The sequence below is a fragment of the Tachyglossus aculeatus genome, chromosome 12 (genome assembly GCF_015852505.1).
Source record: "Tachyglossus aculeatus isolate mTacAcu1 chromosome 12, mTacAcu1.pri, whole genome shotgun sequence".
NCBI lineage: Eukaryota > Metazoa > Chordata > Mammalia > Monotremata > Tachyglossidae > Tachyglossus > Tachyglossus aculeatus.
This window is the reverse complement of record NC_052077.1, coordinates 8,050,275-8,070,272: the sequence shown is the minus strand read 5'-3', so window position 1 is coordinate 8,070,272 and position 19,998 is coordinate 8,050,275. Positions and strand designations below refer to the sequence as shown.

Here is a 19,998-nt window from a genome sequence, read left to right as displayed (position 1 = left end):
ATGTAAGGTATAAGTGTGATCGATAGTATATTATGTACTATGGGAGACCACCAAAGACCTTCCTTTTTTTGTCTTTCCCCCTTCATATCTTTCCTCTAAGTTTTCGACTTCTCCCTCCTCTTCTCTGTCTTTCACTTGCTCTCCTACCACTTTCTGTCAATATCAGTGTGCGTGTCTCTCTCCCATTGTTTGAACCCCCACGTAAAATAACCATATTTGTAGGTGTCCCATGTATTTCCATGAATACCTATCTTCCTTTGTAATTCTGCCCTGTGTCATGCATGTGTGTATGCATGTGACCCAGTGATCACTGGACAGATTGTGGCTAAACTACTGCGTTGTTCTCCCCCATTGGTCTCCCTGCCTTTCTGTCCTCCAGTCCAACCCACCACAGCCTTCCCCGTGTTCAAACCTCCCAAAATCCCACCTTCCCTGAATAATAATAATAATTACGGTACCTGTAAAAGCGCTTAACTATGTGCCAGGCACTGTACTAAGTGCTGGGGTAGATACACGCAGATTAGGTTGGACACAGTCCCTGTCCCACGTGGGGCTCGCAGTCTCAATCCCCATTTTACGCATGAGGGAACTGAGGCCCAGAGAAGTAAAGTGACTTGCCCAAGGTCACACAGCAGACAGGTGGTGGAGCCAGAACTCGAACCCATGACCTTCTGACTCCCAGGCGCATTCTCTATCCACTAAGCCATGCTGCTTCTTGTGACTCTGAACATCCCTACGGCCACCTCCAGCACTTTTTATTTATCCACAACACTTATGTTATGAGTATGGATGTCTATTGAGGTATGGATGTATAATGAGGTAAACTCATTATATCACATTATTCATTCTGATCCCTCTATTTGTCAATTTTTTTATGTCTGTATTTATACCCATGTCCGTCTCCCCCTCTAGACTGTGAGCTCGTCGTGAGCGGGGACTGTATCTGTCTGTTGTTATATTATACTCTCCCAAGTGCTTAGTACAGTGCACACAGTAGCACTCAATAAATACAGTTGAATGAATGAATGAACGTGGTGGAGCCGGGATTAGAACCCAGGTCTTTCTGAGTCCCAGGCCCGTGCTCTATCCAATAAGCCATGCTGCTCTTGTTGGTTCACTTAGATGAGAAGTCACAGACATGCTACTCTAAACATTATTAGGTGCCTGAAATCATCACCCTGAGACTTCAACTACTGCAGTCACACTTAGTGCTTATACAACATCTGAATTAAGATTGCTCATTTTGCTAAAAAAAATCCCTGTGATCTAATTTCTCTCTGTCGTGTAGAATTCTTCCCAATTAGATCCTGCAGTGAAATCAGGGCTGTCGCTATTTATTGAGAAGATTTCTCAAATATTTCTCAAAAAGGTTTGGCGAAAAAATGTGAGCAAAACAATCAACATTGTTTTTTCTCAGTTCAGAATTCTCCCACAACTCACAACTTAAAATAAACGGGCATCATTTTATGAAAAACGAAGGGCTCATCACCAACTTTGAAAGCACCTCCCGAGTAATGAACTCATCTTTTATTTAGTCAACCTGAAAGCCACATCTCAAGCAATACTGTTTTTCAGTTAATTGTGGTGTATCCAATGCTTAGAACAGTGCTTGGCACATAGTAAGCACTTAAGCACCATCATTATTACTTGCCAATTAATTGCCTTAACCAAAAAACACTCCCTAAATATTTCTGCATTATCCATAGGGTTCATATCCATATTTATTTTTTGTAATAAACCAGAAGACCCTTTGGCCAAACAGGAATTTTTTTACACATGGGTAAATAATCCATTCACATCCTCACTGTTGATTGATTCAAATAAACTCATGTAGTCAGAAACTACATGAGTTTAGACTGTGAGCCCACTGTTGGGTAGGGACTGCCTCTATATGTTGCCAACTTGTACTTCCCAAGCGCTTAGTACAGTGCTCTGCACACAGTAAGTGCTCAATAAATACAATTGGATGAATGAATGAATGAAACAGTTCATAAAGTAAAATCATAAACGGTTACTTTCTTAGTCTCCTTTACGGGCTCCTCCTCCCCGTCCCATCCCCTTACTGTAGGGGTTCCTCAAGGGTCAGTTCTTGGTCCCCTTCTGTTCTCGATCTACACTCACTCGCTTGGTGAACTCATTCGCTCCCACGGCTTCAACTATCACCTCTACGCTGATGACACCCAAATCTACATCTCCGGCCCTGCTCTCTCTCCCTCCCTCCAGGCTCGCGTCTCCTCCTGCCTTCAGGACATCTCCATCTGGATGTCTGCCCGCCATCTAAAACTCAGTATGTCCAAGACTGAACTCCTTGTCTTCCCTCCCAAACCCCGCCCTCTTCCTGACTTTCCCGTCACTGTAGGCGGCACTGCCATCCTTCCCGTCTCACAAGCCCACAACCTTGGTGTCATCCTTGATTCCGTTCTCTCGTTCATCCCCCACATCCAATCCGTCACCAAAACCTGCCAGTCTCACCTCCACAACATCACCAAGATCTGCCCTTTCCTCTCCATCCAAACCGCTACCTTGCTGGTTCAATCTCTCATCCTATCCCGACTGGATTACTGCATCAGCCTCCTCTCTGATCTCCCATCCTCCTGTCTCTCCCTGCTTCAGTCTATACTTCACCCTGCTGCCTGGATTATCTCTGTATAGAAACGCTCTGGGCATGTCACTCCCCTCCTCAAAAATCTCCAGTGGCTGCCTGTCAGCCTATTAATCAAGCAAAAACTCCTCACAATCGGCTTCAAGGCTGTCCATCACCTCGCCCCCTCCTACCTCACCTCCTTTCTCTTTTTCTCCAGCCCAGCCCGCACCCTCCGCTCCTCTGCCGCTAACGTCCACACTGGGCCTCGCTCTCTCCTGTCCTGCCGTCGACCCCCAGCCCACGTCCTTCCCCTGGCCCGGAATGCCCTCCCTCCACACATCCCCCAAGCTAGCTCTCTTCCTCCCTTCAAAGCCCTACTGAGGGCCCACCTCCTCCAGGAGGCCTTCCCAGACTGAACCCCCCTTTTCCTCTCCTCCTCCCCATCTCCCCGCTCTGCCCTACCTCCTTCCCCTCCCCACAGCACTTGTATACATTTGTACAGATTTACTACTCTATTTACCTGTACATATTTACTATTCTATTAATTTTGTTAATGATGTGAATATAGCTATAATTCTATTTGTTCTGACCATTTTGACACCTGTCAACATGTTTTGTTTTGTGGTCTGTCTCCCCCTTCTAGACTGTGAGCCCGCTGTTGGGTAGGGACCGTCTCTATATGTTGCCGACTTGTACTTCCCAAGCGCTTAGTACAGTGCTCTGCACCCAGTAAGACCTCAAGAAATACGATTGAATGAATGAATGAATGAACTTGGTTGAAAAATACCATTTTTCCCCAAACCTTTCTTTATAATAGTTTTAAAGTTACAAAACCATTCTTAAAGTGTTAGCGCTCAATAAATATGGTTGAATGAATGAACTAATTTGACACGCTTAGAGACCAAAAAGCAGCAGCAAAAGTTTTCAAACCCTCACCAGGCAACCTTCTTAAAAAAAAAATGTGGTCTATTTTGCCTTGTTTCATCTTTTTATGTAATTGGAACAATGTTTACAGCTCTAGAGTAGCTGCACCACAAACTGATTCTGTGGTTATCAAAAACATCTTTACTTCTGTATTTAGTCACTTTAAGGGTCTTCTTGCTTTTCATACCTCTCTCACAGAAAGTTTATTTCTTCATGAAAGGGGCTCAAGGATTATATTCTTTATAACTGCTAAGCAATGGCCAACTATCACTTGATTTAACTATGCCATTTTACTAAAGTCTATTAGAAATGTTTCGAATCTAAATAGAAAACCAATCTCATTAAGACTGTTCAAGTCAAGACCCGGAATATTTTGGCTTGAACAGTAGTTTGTTGTCAAAATAGCCACTCTTGATTTGACCTTTTTCATTTCTGCTTCTGTTGTTCAGGGTGAACAGCCTATGTCTTTTAAAAAAGTATTTCTTTCGTGTCATATAGTAACATCAATTCTCAATTTTTGAATTGACCTTTTGAGAGGATTTAATACATAATCCAATCAATCAATCAATCGTATTTATTGAGCGCTTACTGTGTGCAGAGCACTGTACTAAGCGCTTGGGAAGTACAAGTCGGCAACACATAGAGACAGTCCCTACCCAACAGCGGGCTCACAGTCTAGAAGGGGGAGACAGAGAACAAAACCATACGTACTAACAAAATAAAATAAATAGAATAGATATGTACAAGTAAGATAAATAGAGTAATAAATATGTACAAATCCAATAAATCTAATGACAAATTACTGAAATGAAAGCAACTTTAGTCAAATAGCATAAAAACCTAACTCACTGACAGCTCTAGTAATTTAATTCGGGCGTTCTTGAAAATACTCTAGACTGTAAATTGTTAATCCTAACCCCCCTTGATTATTTTATCAGCCTCCTTGCTGACAGCCTCCTACCTCTCCCCACTCCAAACCATATTTCATTCTGCTGCCCCGATCATTTCTGTACAAGAACACTCAGGCCGTGTTTCCCCTCTCTTCGAGAACCTCCAATGCTTGTCCATCTACCTCCATATCGAGTAGAAGCTCCTCACTTTTAAAGCACTTAATCACCTTCTCTCCTCCTAACTCACTTTGGTACTCTCCTACTCCAACCCAGCGGGCACACTGTGCTCCTCTAATCAATCAATTGTATTTATTGAGCACTTATTGTGTGCAGAGCACTGTACTAAGCGCTTGGGAAGTCCAAGTTGGCAACATAGAGAGACGGTCCCTACCCAACAGTGGGCTCAGTCTAGAATCAATCAATCAATTGTATTTATTGAGCGCTCTAATGACCACCTTCTCACTGTACCTCGATCCCATCCACCTCGTCGCTGACCACTTGCCCACATCCTGCCTCTGACCTGGAATGCCCTCCCTCCTCATATCCGTCAATTAGTCTCCCCATTTTCAAAGCCTTATTGGAGGTGCATCTCCTCCAAGAGGTCTTCCCTGACTTTTCCTTGTCTTCAACTCCGTTCTGTGTCACCCTGGCTTGCTCCTTTTATTCATCCTCCCTCCCAGCACCACAGCACTTATGTACATATCTTTAATTTATTTATATTAATGTCTGTCTCCCCCTAGACTGTACGCTCGTCGGCAGAGAATGTTTCTGCTAATCAATCAATCATATTTATTGAGCGCTTACTGTGTGCAGAGCACTGTACTAAGCGCTTGGGAAGTACAAGTTGGCAACATATAGAGACAGTCCCTACTCAACAGTGGGCTCATCTCTCTCAAGAACTTAGTACAGTGCTCTGCACACAGTCAGCATTCAATAAATATGATTGATTGCTCCTTTTTATCAATTTTGAAGAAATTAAAATACTCAATTTGCTTTATTCAGTCATTTGATTTAATTACCACGTTTTCTAAGGGACATCATCACCACACCAAATCATTCTAATCCTACTGTGTGCCCAGTACTGTACTAATCACTTTGAGGAATAAAACATACAGAAGACACAATACCAGTGCTTGAGAAGCTTGCAATATCGAGGAAAACAGGTGTTTTAAAAGTGGAATATATTTGTTTCTAAAAACCCACCAAATGAAAAGTATAGAGCATTAGCTCCTTGAGAACAAGGAATGAGTCACTTCACTGTCTTAGTTCAATGTCTGCACCAAGTGTATGCTCAATAAGTATTAACACCACTATATGTCCTATTTTTTCTAGAATACTGGTTTTCCCTAGTACTGTACACTGATGATGGTTTGCTCTCACAGCTCCATGAAACAACTACCACTCAGTTGCCTCCGAAATGAAGTGCTGAAATTTTAAATGCAGCTAAGCCCTTGATTGGATAAATAGCTCTTAAAGATATAAATTTAAGGGTATTTTCATTCTTCTCATCTCACTTCTGCAGTAAGATTAAGGGCATTGAAAGCTCAAGAAACTACTCCTTTTTGTTTACTTTCTTTTTCTTAGAAAATCTCTTGGGGGATTAATATTTCACAATACAGGTCCTACCTCCACAGCAAAGCGGGGCAGATTCAGCATGGGAGTATTTAGGAGTTTTAGGAGGTGCATACCCCATTCAGATTAATTAACTGTGGTATTAAGCGCTTACTGTGTGCCAAGCACTGTACTAAGCAGTGGGGTGGATACAAGATAATCAGCTCATAGTCCCTGTCCCACATGAGGATCACAGTCTAAGAAGAAGAAGGATCGGTTATTAAATCCTCATTTTACAGATGAGGAAACTGAGACACTGAGAAGTGACTTGCCCAAGATCTCATAGAAGATTAGAACCCAGGTCCACAGTCTTTCCACTAAGCCATGCCGCTTCTCAGAACCCCGTACCCTAATGTTTTCAAAGTTATTACCCTTTGAAAAATCCCCAATTTTTTTCCCAGAACGTATTTGATCCTGTGCTCGTACGCTGGCTACCCATTTGCAAAACATTAACAACATTAATGTTGTTAATGTTGACTGAGCCCCCTCCTTCCTCTCCCCCTCCTCCCCCTCTCCATCCCTCCGGCCTTACCTCCTTCCCCTCCCCACAGCACCTGTATATATGTTTGTACGTATTTATTACTCTATTTTATTTGTACATATTTATTTTATTTATTTTATTAATATGTTTTGTTTTGTTCTCTGTCTCCCCCTTCTAGACTGTCAGCCCACTGTTGGGTAGGGACCGTCCCTATATGTTGCCAACTTGTACTTCCCAAGCGCTTAGTACAGTGCTCTGCACACAGTAAGCGCTCAATAAATACAATTGAATGAATGAATGAACATAAACATAGATTTCTGCCTCTTCTGTTACACCGAAAGGGGTGGAAGGAAGGGTGAATCAATTCTGCGGTATCAGGAAGTATTTCATAAAACAAACCTCTCTGTTAGACCGTAGCCTCACTTGGGCAAACAAGGGAACAATAGCTGTGTAACTTATCCCCAGCAGTATACCAGAGGAACTAAAAAGCCAAAATTTGTGCTAAGAAATAAAGTTTCTTAGGGGGATATAGCTATGTTGACATTCTAGTGCCTTGGAATCCCTATTTCGAGAATCTTAATTTCTGTACTCTTCAGGTTTTCAAAGTGGAGGCCAAGTTCTAAAATGTATCAAAGAAATTACTCTGTTTACTAGCTATTAGATCTATCCCTCGACATAACTGAGCAAAAGCCTTGATAATTTTTCATGAAAGCTAGGCTTTTTCTTCTAGTAGTTTTTTTTTCCGATGACCTATTTCTTTGAAGTAAGCTTCCTGAAGCTAAAAAATGTTGAATGAAAAACTGAAATAAAAATCAGTCAATAGTACTTACTGAGCGAGTGTCTACTGTGTGAAGAAAATTGTGCTAAACACCTGGCAGAGTACAACAGAATGCTATCTGTAATTTATTATAATCGTAGGTGCATGGTTAGCAAAAGACAAGGATTTAGGTACTGAATCCAAGTATCCTATATTTTATTTCTAATGATCCTCCAAGTGACACTACTATTAATAATTATAATATTGGTTAAGTGCTTACTACGTACCAAGGAATGCACTAAAAGCTGAGGTAGACACAAGAAAATCAGGTTCTGCAAGGAGCTCGTAGTCTAAGTAGGAGGGGAAAACAGCTATTGAATCCCCATTTTGCAGATGAGGGAACTGAGGCCCAGAAGTTAAGTGACTAGCCCAAGGCCACACAGCAGTTAAGTGGTGCAGGCAGGACTAGAACCCAGGTCCTCTAAATCCCAGGCCTGGGCTCTGACATAGATTACAACAGAAGAAAAATTTAAGGGGTTTCCACACCTTTTCAAATCAACATTCATTCATTTATTTATTTATTTACTTATTTATTTATTGGGGGGGGAGGGGGCACTTTTTAAAAATGGTATTTGTTAAGCGCTTACTATATGTCCAACACTTTCCTAACCACTGGGGTAGGTACAAGTTAACTATGTTGGACACAGTCCCTGTCCCTCAGAGGGCTCATACTCTAGGAAGGAGAAGAGAAGTACTGAGGCACAGAAGTGAAATGACTTGTCCAAGGCCACACCGCAAGCACTTGGCAGAGCCAAGATTAGAATCTAGGTCCTCTGACTCCCGGGCTCGTGCTGTTTTCACTAAGACATGCTGCTTTGGACAAAATCATCTACAAAACATCCTTCCCAATGTTCTGCAAATGTCACATTTTAAAAATAATGCACATGAAGATCGCTAAGAGACTTTTAAATGATGTTTTTCAGCCTGTGGGGAACTGAGCAGTTTCTAGCACCGTAAGCCGTGGGAAGCAGCATGGAATAGTAGAAACAGCACGGGCCTGGGGGTTAGAGGACCTGGGTTTTAATCTTGGCTTTGCCTTTTACCTCCTGTGTGACCTTGGGCAAGCCACTTCACTTCTCAGCGCCTAAATTTCAGGGGATTCAATACTCACTCTCTCCCACTTAAACTGTGAGCCCCATGTGGGACATGGACTATGTCTAACCAACCTGATGACCTTGAGTCTACCTTAGCGCTTAGTACAGTGAACAACTACTGTTTTAGGAGATGATCATAACCCGAGTGTATTTATTCTCAGTTCTCATTCCCGGGGCAAAAAGTAGTCTCACACAGAAGCTCTGGAAAGATCTTTTAAACTTGCAAAGGTGCACCTCCTTCTCTGAGATGGGGGCAGTTTGGGAAGGCAGGGTGGTGGGAGACAGATGAGGCCTGAAATATGAACTGAAATACGGGCTGGGTTAAGAAAATGCACTTTCTTTCTAGCTGAGAGGATGACCTGGCGGGACAGAAATCAGGCAAGACCGGAGGCATTGTCTTATATCAGCTGCTATCGTTCATATGTCAGTGATATCAAGATACCTGATTCACTCAGACTCATTGCTCTTCTGTGAATCCCCTAAGCACACCGCTTAAAAATTATGTTACGAATTCCCCTCTTCGGGTGACCTCTGGCATCTTCACGGTTATTATTAGCTTCCATCTAGGACACGTAGGGCTTCTAGACAGGGTCAATTCTAAGTTGGGTAGGCGGATTATGAGCTCTTCTTGTGAGTCCTCATGACACAGTGGCCCCGAATTTCAATCAATCGTATTTATTGAGCGCTTACTATGTGCAGAGCAGTAAGCACTGTACATTTCATTACAAATTCAGCAGCTACACTCCAACAGGCCCTGCTCTAAGGTTAGTCTAGGACTGAAAGTATCAAGACCTGTCACATGGGAAGCGAGGTGGATAGAGCACGAGACTGGCTGTCAGAAGGACCCAGAATCTAATCCTTGCTCTGCCATTTGCCTGCTGTGTGACGCTGGCTAAGTCACTTCACTTCTCTGGGCCTCAGTTACGTCACTTCGGGGTTAAGACTGTGAGCCCCATGTGGAACTCGGACTGTGTCCAACCTACCCTGTATCTACCCCAGCACTTAGAACAGTGCCTGGCACATAGTATGCGCTTAACAAATACCATAAAATAAATTGCAGGGTCACCCAGAGGGGGAATCCTACATTGTGTCTTTAATTACAGATTAACGGATGCTATCATTTTAGGGCTGCCTGCATTTGAGAGGTGCCTTCTCTTAGAGGCAAAGGAGAGCCTGCGTGGTCTGAGTCAAGAGACACAAGTGCTAACTGCACCTCTGCTGCAGACTTGCTGTGTGACCTCTATGTGCCTCAGTTCTCTCACCTGTAAAATGGGCCCAAGACACCCGCTCTTCCTCCCTCTTAAAACAGGGACCCTTTTTTCGGGCTAAAGGCTGCTCCTGCTCCTTTGTCTTATGTCAAATCTAACACTTATTATTCTGCCTCTTGTGGCTTTTTCAACTGACATTTCAGATGCTGCCTACGATATGCTGTGTACTTTTGTTCTACATCTTGTCACTTCTCACCATGCATAAAGGCAGCGCCTTGATTGATGCTTATTATGTAGCACCTGAAGATATTATTGCAGATCAATTATCTCTGGTGCTAAATCTACCCAGTTAGTCTAACCGAGCACCTGGGGGGTTTGGGGTAGGGAGGCTCCATTTGTTTTCATGGTTTGGGACATCAGTTTACGAGATCATAATCATCAGGATAAAAATAATAATTGAATTCTTATGCGATGCCTTGATTTAATCAGTAAGCATTAAGTCATTTGGGCTCAGTGTGGCATTAGTTTACTATCAGCTTTGAGGTGAATGGCCCCAAATTTTCATCTAAACAAGATAAAGGTGGCAGCTTCTGTGCCTTGCAAAGAATGTGACCACAAACAACTCTGCACCTGCACATTGTGCAAGTTAAACTGAAGACATGTTACACCCGAATTGTGGCAAGCTCGCGCACCGCTCATTGACTTGGAAGAGAGTCTCCCGGCCCTTTCAGGAAACCACACAAAGTTTCTGGTGTACTACCACGACGGGCCCCAAGCGATGTCACACTTCACCCGGTTGAACCCTCCTCCCTTTTATCATTCACAGCTTTGTGTCTCCCACAGATGATGGGCTGGACTCGATTTTTAACACCTCAAGAAGGCTCCGGCTTTCTTAATCTGCCTTTTGAGCTGGTCTGGATTGCCTGCAAATAATGATCTCTAAGGAACGAAAGTGGAAGTCACCTTAGGTTAGGCAGCGTCAGATACTGAGTTAAAATAAATGGTGTGGAAACAAAATGCAAATCAGAGTTTCTGAAACTCTGTATCTAGGAGCACAAAGAGGCATTGCACCTTGCCAGCTGCAGGAGCAGAGGGCCGTTTCAACCTATCAAAAGCCAACCAGGAAGGATAAACTTTGTTCACTTTGAGGTGGATCCCCCAAACCATCATTGAAAACAGTGGGTTAGTGTATTAGTAACCATAGTAACAGCACTGACTGACAGCCTTCTACATGCACAGCATTGAACTAAGCCGATTGTTCGAGCCTAAGAGCACATCCCTGCCCTCAAGGAACATGCCATTTAATCAGGAAGACAGTAGTCATAAATTGTCAATTATTCCAGAGGCGAAAGAACGGATATAAGTAGCAGACATAGAGGGATAATTACAAAATATGCTCCAAGTGAAAATTTATAGGGGGAACATGGGGTATATTCAAAATGTGCTATTCTCCCCAAATTCACTCTTTTTGAACTCCCTGGAGAGTGGCAGTTTGGGTTTGAGGGAGATGGGAAGGTGCCAGGCTGTCCTAATCCAAAGGGATTCATTCAATCGTATTTATGGAGCGCTGACTGTGTGCAAAGCACTCTTTTGAAATTATACGTCACTAAATCGTCAAAATATTTTTCTGTCCTCCCTCCCTCTTTGTTTCCTTATATAGGAACTGCTTGGATTCTTTTTATATGTCCTCTGAAGTCCTCTAGACTATAAGCTATTTGTGGGCAGGGAAAGTGTTCGCCTGCTCTGCTGTACTAAACCCTCCCAAGAGCTTAGTACAGTGTTCTGCACAAAACAAAAGCTAAATAAATACCACTGATATGTCCTATCCTATATGTCCCTATGTCCCTCTAGACTGTAAGCTCGTTGTGGGCAGGGAATGCGTCTGTTTATTGCTGTATTCCACTTCCCCAAGTGCTTGTACAGTGCTCTGCACACAGTAAGAGCTTGATAAATACGACTGAATGAACTACTGAGTACCCACTGAAGCTGCACTGCAATGAGCACTGCCTTGAGGTTGGTGGAACTGAACTGCCATCCAGGATTTCATTGCTGATAAACTGGTTTTGTAATTTGATGCTGGTTTCAATTCAGAGGAAACACCGCTTCAAAAACCAGATGCTTTCTGTGACAAATCCAGCTTCGCAGGCAAATAGGAGGCTAGACGCTAGCACTTACCATTTGCTATGACGGCTATGGTCTCGTTGATCAATCAATCATATTTATTGAGCATTTACTGTATGCAGAAAATGATACTAAGTGCTTGGGAGACTACACTATAACAAGAGGTAATAATCAATCAATCGTACTTATTGAGTGCTTACTGTGTGCAGAGCAGCATGGCTTAGTGGAAAGACCAGGGGCTTGGGAGTCAGGGGACGTGGGTTCTAACCCCAGCTCTGCCACTTGTCTGCTGTGTGACCTTGGGCAACTCACTTCACTTCTCTGTACCTCAGTTACCTCAACTGTAAAATGGGGATTAAAAGTGTGAGCCCCATGTGGGACAACCTGATTACCCTGTATCTACCCCAGTGCTTAGAAAAGTGCTTGGCACATAGCAAGCACTTAACAAATACCATCATTATTATTATTACTATTCCCACGGGGAGCTTACAGTCCAGAGGGCCGAATTGTAATGTTTACATTGATGGCATACCGTCAATCTGCAAAGGTCAATTAGGTGTTTTGGATTTAATGTTGTCATTAAGTGACTCACTGGATAATGTCTTGGCTAGGTAGCAGAATCTGGTGATTGGCTGTGTGTTCATAAAAATCTTCGGTTGACTAGGGTTTCTCTAGGGTGGGTAGAGAAGCCGCCTGGCTCAGTGGAAAGAGCCCGGGCTTGGGAGTCAGAAGTCATGGGTTCAAATCCCGGCTCCGCCAATTGTCAGCTGTGTGACTTTGGGCGAGTCACTTAACTTCTCTGTGCCTCAGTCCCCTTATCTGGAAAATGGGGATTAAGACTGTAAGACTGTGTCCCCGTGGGACAACCTGATCACCTTGTATCCTCCCCAGCGCTTAGAACAGTGTTTTACACATAGTAAGCGTTTAACAAATGCCGTCATTATTATTAGGTGGGCTTGATCTTCTTCAGGCTTGATGTCCATTCATATTGCTACACTGACTCTGAAAATCTGTTTGCAATCATCTGCGTGTCTTCTGATATCCCTCCTGATGACAAAGAGACATCAGTGAGAAGTGGCTCGTGGGTAATTATCTCAAAGTTTTGATGCTGCTCATCACTTGTTGAGTTGATCAGATCCTTATCCATCGGAAGCACCTTCTGATACCCGGTTAAAGCAGCGTGGCCTAGTGGAAAAAGCACTACCTCTCTGCTGTGTGACCCCGGGCCTCTGGCCTGTAAGCGTGTTACAGGCAGGAAAGGTGTCTACTAATTCTGTTATACTGTACTCTCCCCAAGCACTTAGTAAGCACATGGTAAGCACTCAGTAAAAAGCCCTGATTGATTGATTCTCTGTGCCTCAGCCTAATTATATAATAATAATAATTGTGGTATTTGTTAAGCACTTACTACGTGCCAGGCACTGCACTGAGCCCTGGGGTGGAAACAAGCAAATCGGGTTGGCCGCCTTCCCTGTCCCGCATGGGGCTCACAATCTTAACCCCCCATTTTACAGATGAGGGAACGGAGGCCCAGAGAAATGAACTGACTTGCCCAAAGCCGCACAGCAGACAAGTGGAAGAGCCGGGATTAGAACCCATGTCCTTCTGAATCCCAGGCCCGTGCTCTATCCTCTAAGCCGTGCCGCTTCTTGGTATTGCCCTCTGGGATTCTTCTGTATTTTTCACTCTGCAGAGATCACTTCTGCTAGGTTGCATTTTGGTCTAAAGCTTCATTGTGCCCTCTGAATGACAGTTTTTTTTTTACTAGCCTTTCCAGTAGGATTTGGATCAAGACCTTACTGGCAGTAGAGAGTAGTGAGAGAGTTTGGTAGTTTCCACAGCCAGCGGTCTTGGAGATGGTGATGGTATCTCCTGAAGCCTGAGGCATTTCAATAATTTTCCACATTCTGAGGAATTACCCGGGAAGTGTGACTAAGCAATAAGTCCCCTCCTGGCTTGCAGATTTTGTCGGAAAGCTATCCGATCCGGGGACCTTCCCTTCATCGTAGCTTTTATTTTTGTAGAAACGACTTTCTCAGAAGTTGGAGCTAAGGTCAGGCTTTCACATTTTGGATGGCTCCCTGGCTACACAGAAAAAAATTAGATAGAAATTATCTGAATTATTATTAGCAGCTCTATGGCTTTGCAGCTTCAACAGCAGCACCCTTGAGGCACCAAGATAAAGAATCTACCAAACTTTTTAACATTGTTTGTCAGGGTTTGAGCCTTCTCATCTTTTCAATTTATTACTTTATTTCCTCATACCAGCATAGGTTTACTGGTCCACTAATTCTATCTGCCTCTCCACCCCAACCTCTCCAGTTCTCTGCAAGCCCTCATTTGCTCCCGTCCTCAGGATATCTCGATCGTGATGTCCTTCCCTTGCCTTCCCTTGCTCCAAACCAAACTCCTCACCTCTAGACTATAAGCTCGTCGTGGGTAGGTAATATGTCTTTTTATTGTTGTATTGTACTCTCCCAAGCCCTTAGAACAGTTCTGCACACAGAAAGTGCTCAGTAAATACGACCAAATGAATTTTTACTCTCAAACACTCTCTCCCCCGCAACTTTTCAATCACTGAAGACAAGACCACCATCCTTCCCTTGTCTCACGGGTCTGCAAACCTCGGCATTTTCCTTGACTCATTTCTCTCCTTCAAGAAGCAAATTCAGCCAGTGGAAATTTTGGTCCTTGCTTCCCATCCAAATAATAATGGCATTTGTTAAGGGCTTACTATGTGCCAAGCGATGTTCTAAGCACTGGGGTAGATACAAGATAATCAGATTGTCCCACGTGGGGCTCACAGTCTCAATCCCCATTTTACAGATGAGGTAACTGAGGCACAGAGCAGTTAAGTGACTTGCCCGAGGTCACACAGCAGACAAGTGGTGGAGCCGGGATTAGAACCCACATCCTCTGACTGTGCTCTAACCACTAGGTCATGCAAACTGCCACCACAGTGGTACAAGTATTTGTCACACCTGTCTCACCCACTGCATCAGCCTCCTTCTTGCCCTCGCCGCCGAGTCCATACTTCCCTCTGCTGCCTTGATCATTCTTCTAAAAATATAGTTCCACAAATATCCCCCCCGCACTCCTTAAGTATCTCCGATAATTGCCCATCTATCTCTGCATCAAGCAGAAACTCTTCACCACTGGATTCAAGGCATTCGATCACCTCTCTCCCCCCTACATATCCTCACTGCTCTCCTACTAACACCCAGCTGACTCTTCAAATTATAAACTACTCCTTTATATTTCTATATTATATTACATCATATTATATATTACATCATATTCTATTATATTATATTTTATATTACATTATATTATATTTTATATTACATTATATTATATTTTATATTACATTATATTATATTTTATATTACATTATATTATATTTTATATTACATTATATTATATTATATATATGTTATATTATATATATCCTTTATATTAATGTCTGTGTCCCCCTCTGGAGTGTAAGCTCGCTACAGGCAGGGAATGTATCCGCTACTTCTGCTGAACTGCACTCTCCCAAGATCTGAATACAATGCTCTGCACAGAGTAGGCACTCAATAAATACCTCTGAGTAACTGATACCAACTACTCACTGTGTCTTGCTCTCTTCTCCAGTTAGTCCTGTCTATTTAGGTACTCATCCCCAGCCCCAGCCCCACATCTGCACATTTCCTTATACTCAGTTGCTTCTCTTACCATTAGTTTACTTTAATATCTGTCTGCCCTATCATCATCAATCGTATTTATTGAGCGCTTACTGTGTGCAGAGCACTGTACTAAGCTCTTGGGAAGTACAAGTTGGCAACATAGAGAGACAGTCCCTACCTGACAGTGGGCTCACAGTCTAAAAGGGGGAGACAGAGAACAAAACCAAACATACTAACAAAATAAAATAAATATTTTATTTATTTATTTATTTATTCATTCATTCATTCATTTATTTATTTATTCCCTATTTATTTATTTATTTATTTATGCCCTACTAGAGCGTTAGCTCCATGAGAACAGGGATTGTGCCTACTTATTCTATTTTACTCTCCCATACCCTTAGTTCAGTTCTCTGCACAGAGTAAGTGCTCAACGTATATGATTAATTGATTCATTGAGCAAATGCATCTTTTTACTCTGGCAAGCTCTCCCTTCGCCCACAGGACTTCCATTGATTTCAGTGTGAATTCTATTAAAAGGAAAACGCTGGGGTTCTGGCATTATCCCACGTGGCTGTGACCAAACGGATGAGCTAGCGTCTCGGCTCCACGGGCGTAGATTTATGCTAAATTTACTTACACTTCAAATTTGTGAAGATAACAATTCAGATAGTACAAGCTGGATAACAAAGACAAAAGGTCTCGGTGACAATCTGTCCTTACACAATATGGAACAGCAACAGACTGTTGGGCAAAACAGCCTCAAAGAGACAATAAAGAGAATGAGTCTCTGTTTCTGAAGAGAAAATTGAAGATTACGATGCCAAGAGAAAGATGCAGAAACAACAGACATTACAAATGGCTAATCGAAAGCTCAGCCAGAGAATACCTTCTGTGCGCATTTCGGGCTGAATTAATTATCAGTTGCCCATCAGTCTTTTTTAACCACTCATAGATTGTGAGCTCCTTGTGGGCAGGGAATACGTCTACCATATCTGCTATAATCTACTCTCTCAAGCGCTTAGTATAGTGCCCTACGCGAAATAAACATGCAATAAATTCGACTGATTGATAGGCTCTTACCCAAAGTAGGGTTATGTTCAAATACAGAGTTAGTATAAATTTAGTGTAGCCACCAGGTGACAAAGAAGAGCACCCCAGAGGCTGGATAATAATAATAATAATAATAATAAATAATAATAATAATAATAATAATTTATTAAGTGCCATGTGCCAAGCCCAGTACTAAACGTTACGGTAGATACAAGATAATCAAGTCAGCCACAGTCCCAGTCCCACATGGGGCTCACAGTCTAGAGGAGAGGAAAAACAGGTATTAATCCCCATTTTACAGATGGGGAAACTGAAGTCCAGAGAAGTTGGGTGACTTGCCCAAGGTCACACACCGGGTAAGGGGTGGAGCTGCAATTAGATCGCAGATCCTTGGACTCCTAAAAACAGGTGCTTTCCACTAGGCCATGTTCTTCAGGAGATGAGAAGCAGCGGGGTTTAGAGAGAAGAGCCCGGGCTTGGGAGTCAGAAGTCTTGGGTTCTAATCCCGGCTCCGCCATTTGTCAGCTGTGTGACTTGGGGCAAGTCACTTAACTTCTCTGTGCCTGTTACCTCAGCTGTAAAATAGGGATGAAGACTGTGAGCTCCACGTGGGACAACCTGATTTCCTTGTATCTACCCCAGTGCTTAGAACGGTGCTTGGCACATAGTAAGCACTTAACAAATACCAACATTAATTATTATTATTATCTGTAAAATGGGGATTAAGACTGTGAGCCCCACGTGGGACAACCTGATCACCCTGTATCTACCCCAGCGCTTAGAACTGTGCTTGGCACATAGTAAGCGCTTAACATTGTGGCATTACGTACAGAACTACATATAATAATAATGATGATAATAATAATAACAACAAATACCATTATTATTATTATCATCATTATTACTATATGTAGTTCTGTACGTAATGCCACAAAAATCCATGACCAACGTCCCTATTGGTCTGGATTCAGGTATTAAGTTAGTTTGAGGGCCGTAAAAACTGAAGAGTAAACATTTACATTTCGAAGAGGGAAAATGACCAACTCCCTTTCTTTCTGAACAATTTTTACTTTGATGCAGGCATGGTTAGGATTAGCAGAACGAAAAGGAAAAGCTCAAATTGCTCAGTGCTGGTTGGAGATAAACACACGCTTGGGAGAAACAACTGCTTTTCCTGAGAAGGAAGGCTGCCAAGTCACCAGTGTTTCTTGAGATAGGAACCGCTTATGAATTCGAGCAGGGTAGGGAAATGAGAAGCAGCGTGGCGTAAGTGGCTAGAGAATGGCTTGGGAATTAGAAAGATCTGGGCTCTAACCCCGGCTCTGCCACTTGTCTGCTATGTGACCTTGGGCAAGTCACCTAGCTTCTGTGCGCCTCAGTTGCCTCAACTGTAAAACGGGGATTAAGATTGTGAGTGAGACTGGGACTGTGTCCAAACCGATTACCTTGTATCCACCCCAGCGCCTGGTACATAGTAAGGGCTTACCAAACGGCGTAAAATAAAATAAAAAAACCTTTCCTTTTCGTCCTTAAAAGTCAAGAATCAATACGTGACAAAGTGCTGAAACAGGATGGGGAAATTTGTCTTTATCTTAGAAGGGAGGCTAGGGATCTAGTTCTTTTATTCCTCCAGGAATGTCCCGCTGATAAAAATAGACAGGAAAATGTAGGATAGAAGTCAGGGTGGTCGGTCTTTTCCTGCTGGCTTTTATTAGCTGCTTATAATGAGTAGGACACTATATTAAGAGTTGAGGGCAGATAGAAAGACGCTGTTTCAGATTGGGTCCGTGGCTCACGGGCTAAAGGGAGAAGGTGATGGCAAGGAGAGAATAATTGGGTGAGTGGGGAAAAATAGCAGCAATAACACGAACGGCAGTGCAAAGCCACCGGGAGGGGACGAATCCTTGGTCTCGGTCCAATGGCCGCAACTTTCCGATCTTCTCAAAGTCGTTCCGGGCCTTCTGTCCACCTTTCGCTCCTGTGGGGGCGAAGCTTTTCCCTGGCCGGGGCAGGGGGAGGGGGCCACCCTGGGTTTGACACAGCCCCCCAATCCCCGAGCCCACAGGCCCCATATGGCACAGGGACTCCAGGCCTTGGGGCGGGTGCTTCCGCCCACCCAAAGGCTGCACATTTCCCAATACTTCCCAGAACAAATTATTTTTCCTCGGGAAAGGAAGGCCCATATTTGGAGCCCGTGGCAAAATGACTGCTCTGGTTTCTCCCACTCCCCAGCTGCTTTATCCTCTCACCACACTCAGCTGCTGGGCAGTGGGATCGGGATTGTACTGCGCCTCCACCTTTGCGACCCCTCCCTCGGGTGACCTTAGAGAAAGCAGAGACCTGTGGAGCACTGATAAAGAGGCAGGGTGTAGCGACGGCAGTCCCTTTATCATGAACCCCCCCTCCTAGTTGGGATTAATTAAGAATTTACTATGTACCAAGCACTGCTCTAAGCACTGAGCTAGATAGAAGTTAATCAGTTTGGACACAGTCCCTGTCCCAGACTGGGTTCACACTCTTAATCCCCATTTGTTACAGATGAGGTAACTGAGGCACAGAGAGGTGCAGAGACTTGCCCGAGGTCACACAGCAGCCAAACGGTGGAGCCTGGATTAGAACCAGTGACCTTCTGGGCCCCAGACCCGCGCTTTATCCACTACACCATATGCTGTGGTGTCCTAGAAGGGGCACCTCTTGGAGGGTAAGTGGATAGAGCCTGGCAGTCAGTAGGACCTGGTTCCTACTCCCAGTTCCGCCACTTGTCTGCTGTGGGATGTGGGCCAAATTGCTTCACTCTTCAGCGCTTTGGTTACCTCTCTTGTAAAATGGGGATTAATAATAAAAAGAATCAATATTCAAGACTCATTTCTCTCCTTCAAGAAGCAAATTCAGCCAGTGGAGATTTTGGTCCTTGCTTCCCATCCAAATAATAATGGTATTTGTTAAGTGCTTTCTATGCACCAAGCACGTTTGGGAAAGTACAATCCTATAGAGTTGGTAGACACAAGCCCTGCCCGTGGAGAGTTTACAGTCTGCAGGGGGGTAAACTCCCGCTACACAGTAAGCTCACTGTAGGCAGGGAATGTCCTTTTATTGTTGTACTTTACTCTCCCAAGTGCTTAATACAGGGCTCTGCGCAGAGTAAGCACTCAACAAATACGACTGAATGAAAAGAAAACAATCTCTCACCTTACTGCTGCCTGTCAAGCTTATCTGTCCACTGTAAGGGGCTTTTGCCAGTCCACTGCTCTGTTGCAGTGTTTGAGACCACGCTCTGCTACGTCCAGACAATCATTTAATCTGGTCTTCTTGCTTGTGTGCCCTTCCAGATTCTCCGTACAGCCCCTTCTTAGAGACCTGCTGTTGCTAAATCACTGAACGTGGCAACCTGTTACCAACTGAAAGCTGAAGGAGGGGAAAGTCAGAAAGCTAAAAACAATTCCAGTCTGTTTTACGTGGCATATTATCCCAGGAAATGAGGGTTGAGGGAAGTATAATTAAAATGAACGGGAAGGCTCAGAAAAGCTGAACTCCTCCTCGCCTTACC

General features: G+C 43.6%; 1 protein-coding gene across 1 annotated transcript in view; it reads right to left on the bottom strand.

The window, feature by feature from the left end:
* The window catches only part of FAM241A (family with sequence similarity 241 member A), a gene marked incomplete at its 5' end in the record, with an annotated part of 35,036 nt that extends 15,294 nt beyond the window's left edge, over positions 1-19,742 (bottom strand). Inside the window, one exon of the mRNA XM_038755325.1 lies at positions 19,641-19,742. Within this exon, the coding sequence (XP_038611253.1) occupies positions 19,641-19,742 (102 nt within the window). The remainder of the gene's footprint in view (positions 1-19,640) is intronic.
* Positions 19,743-19,998: the final 256 nt, after the last annotated feature.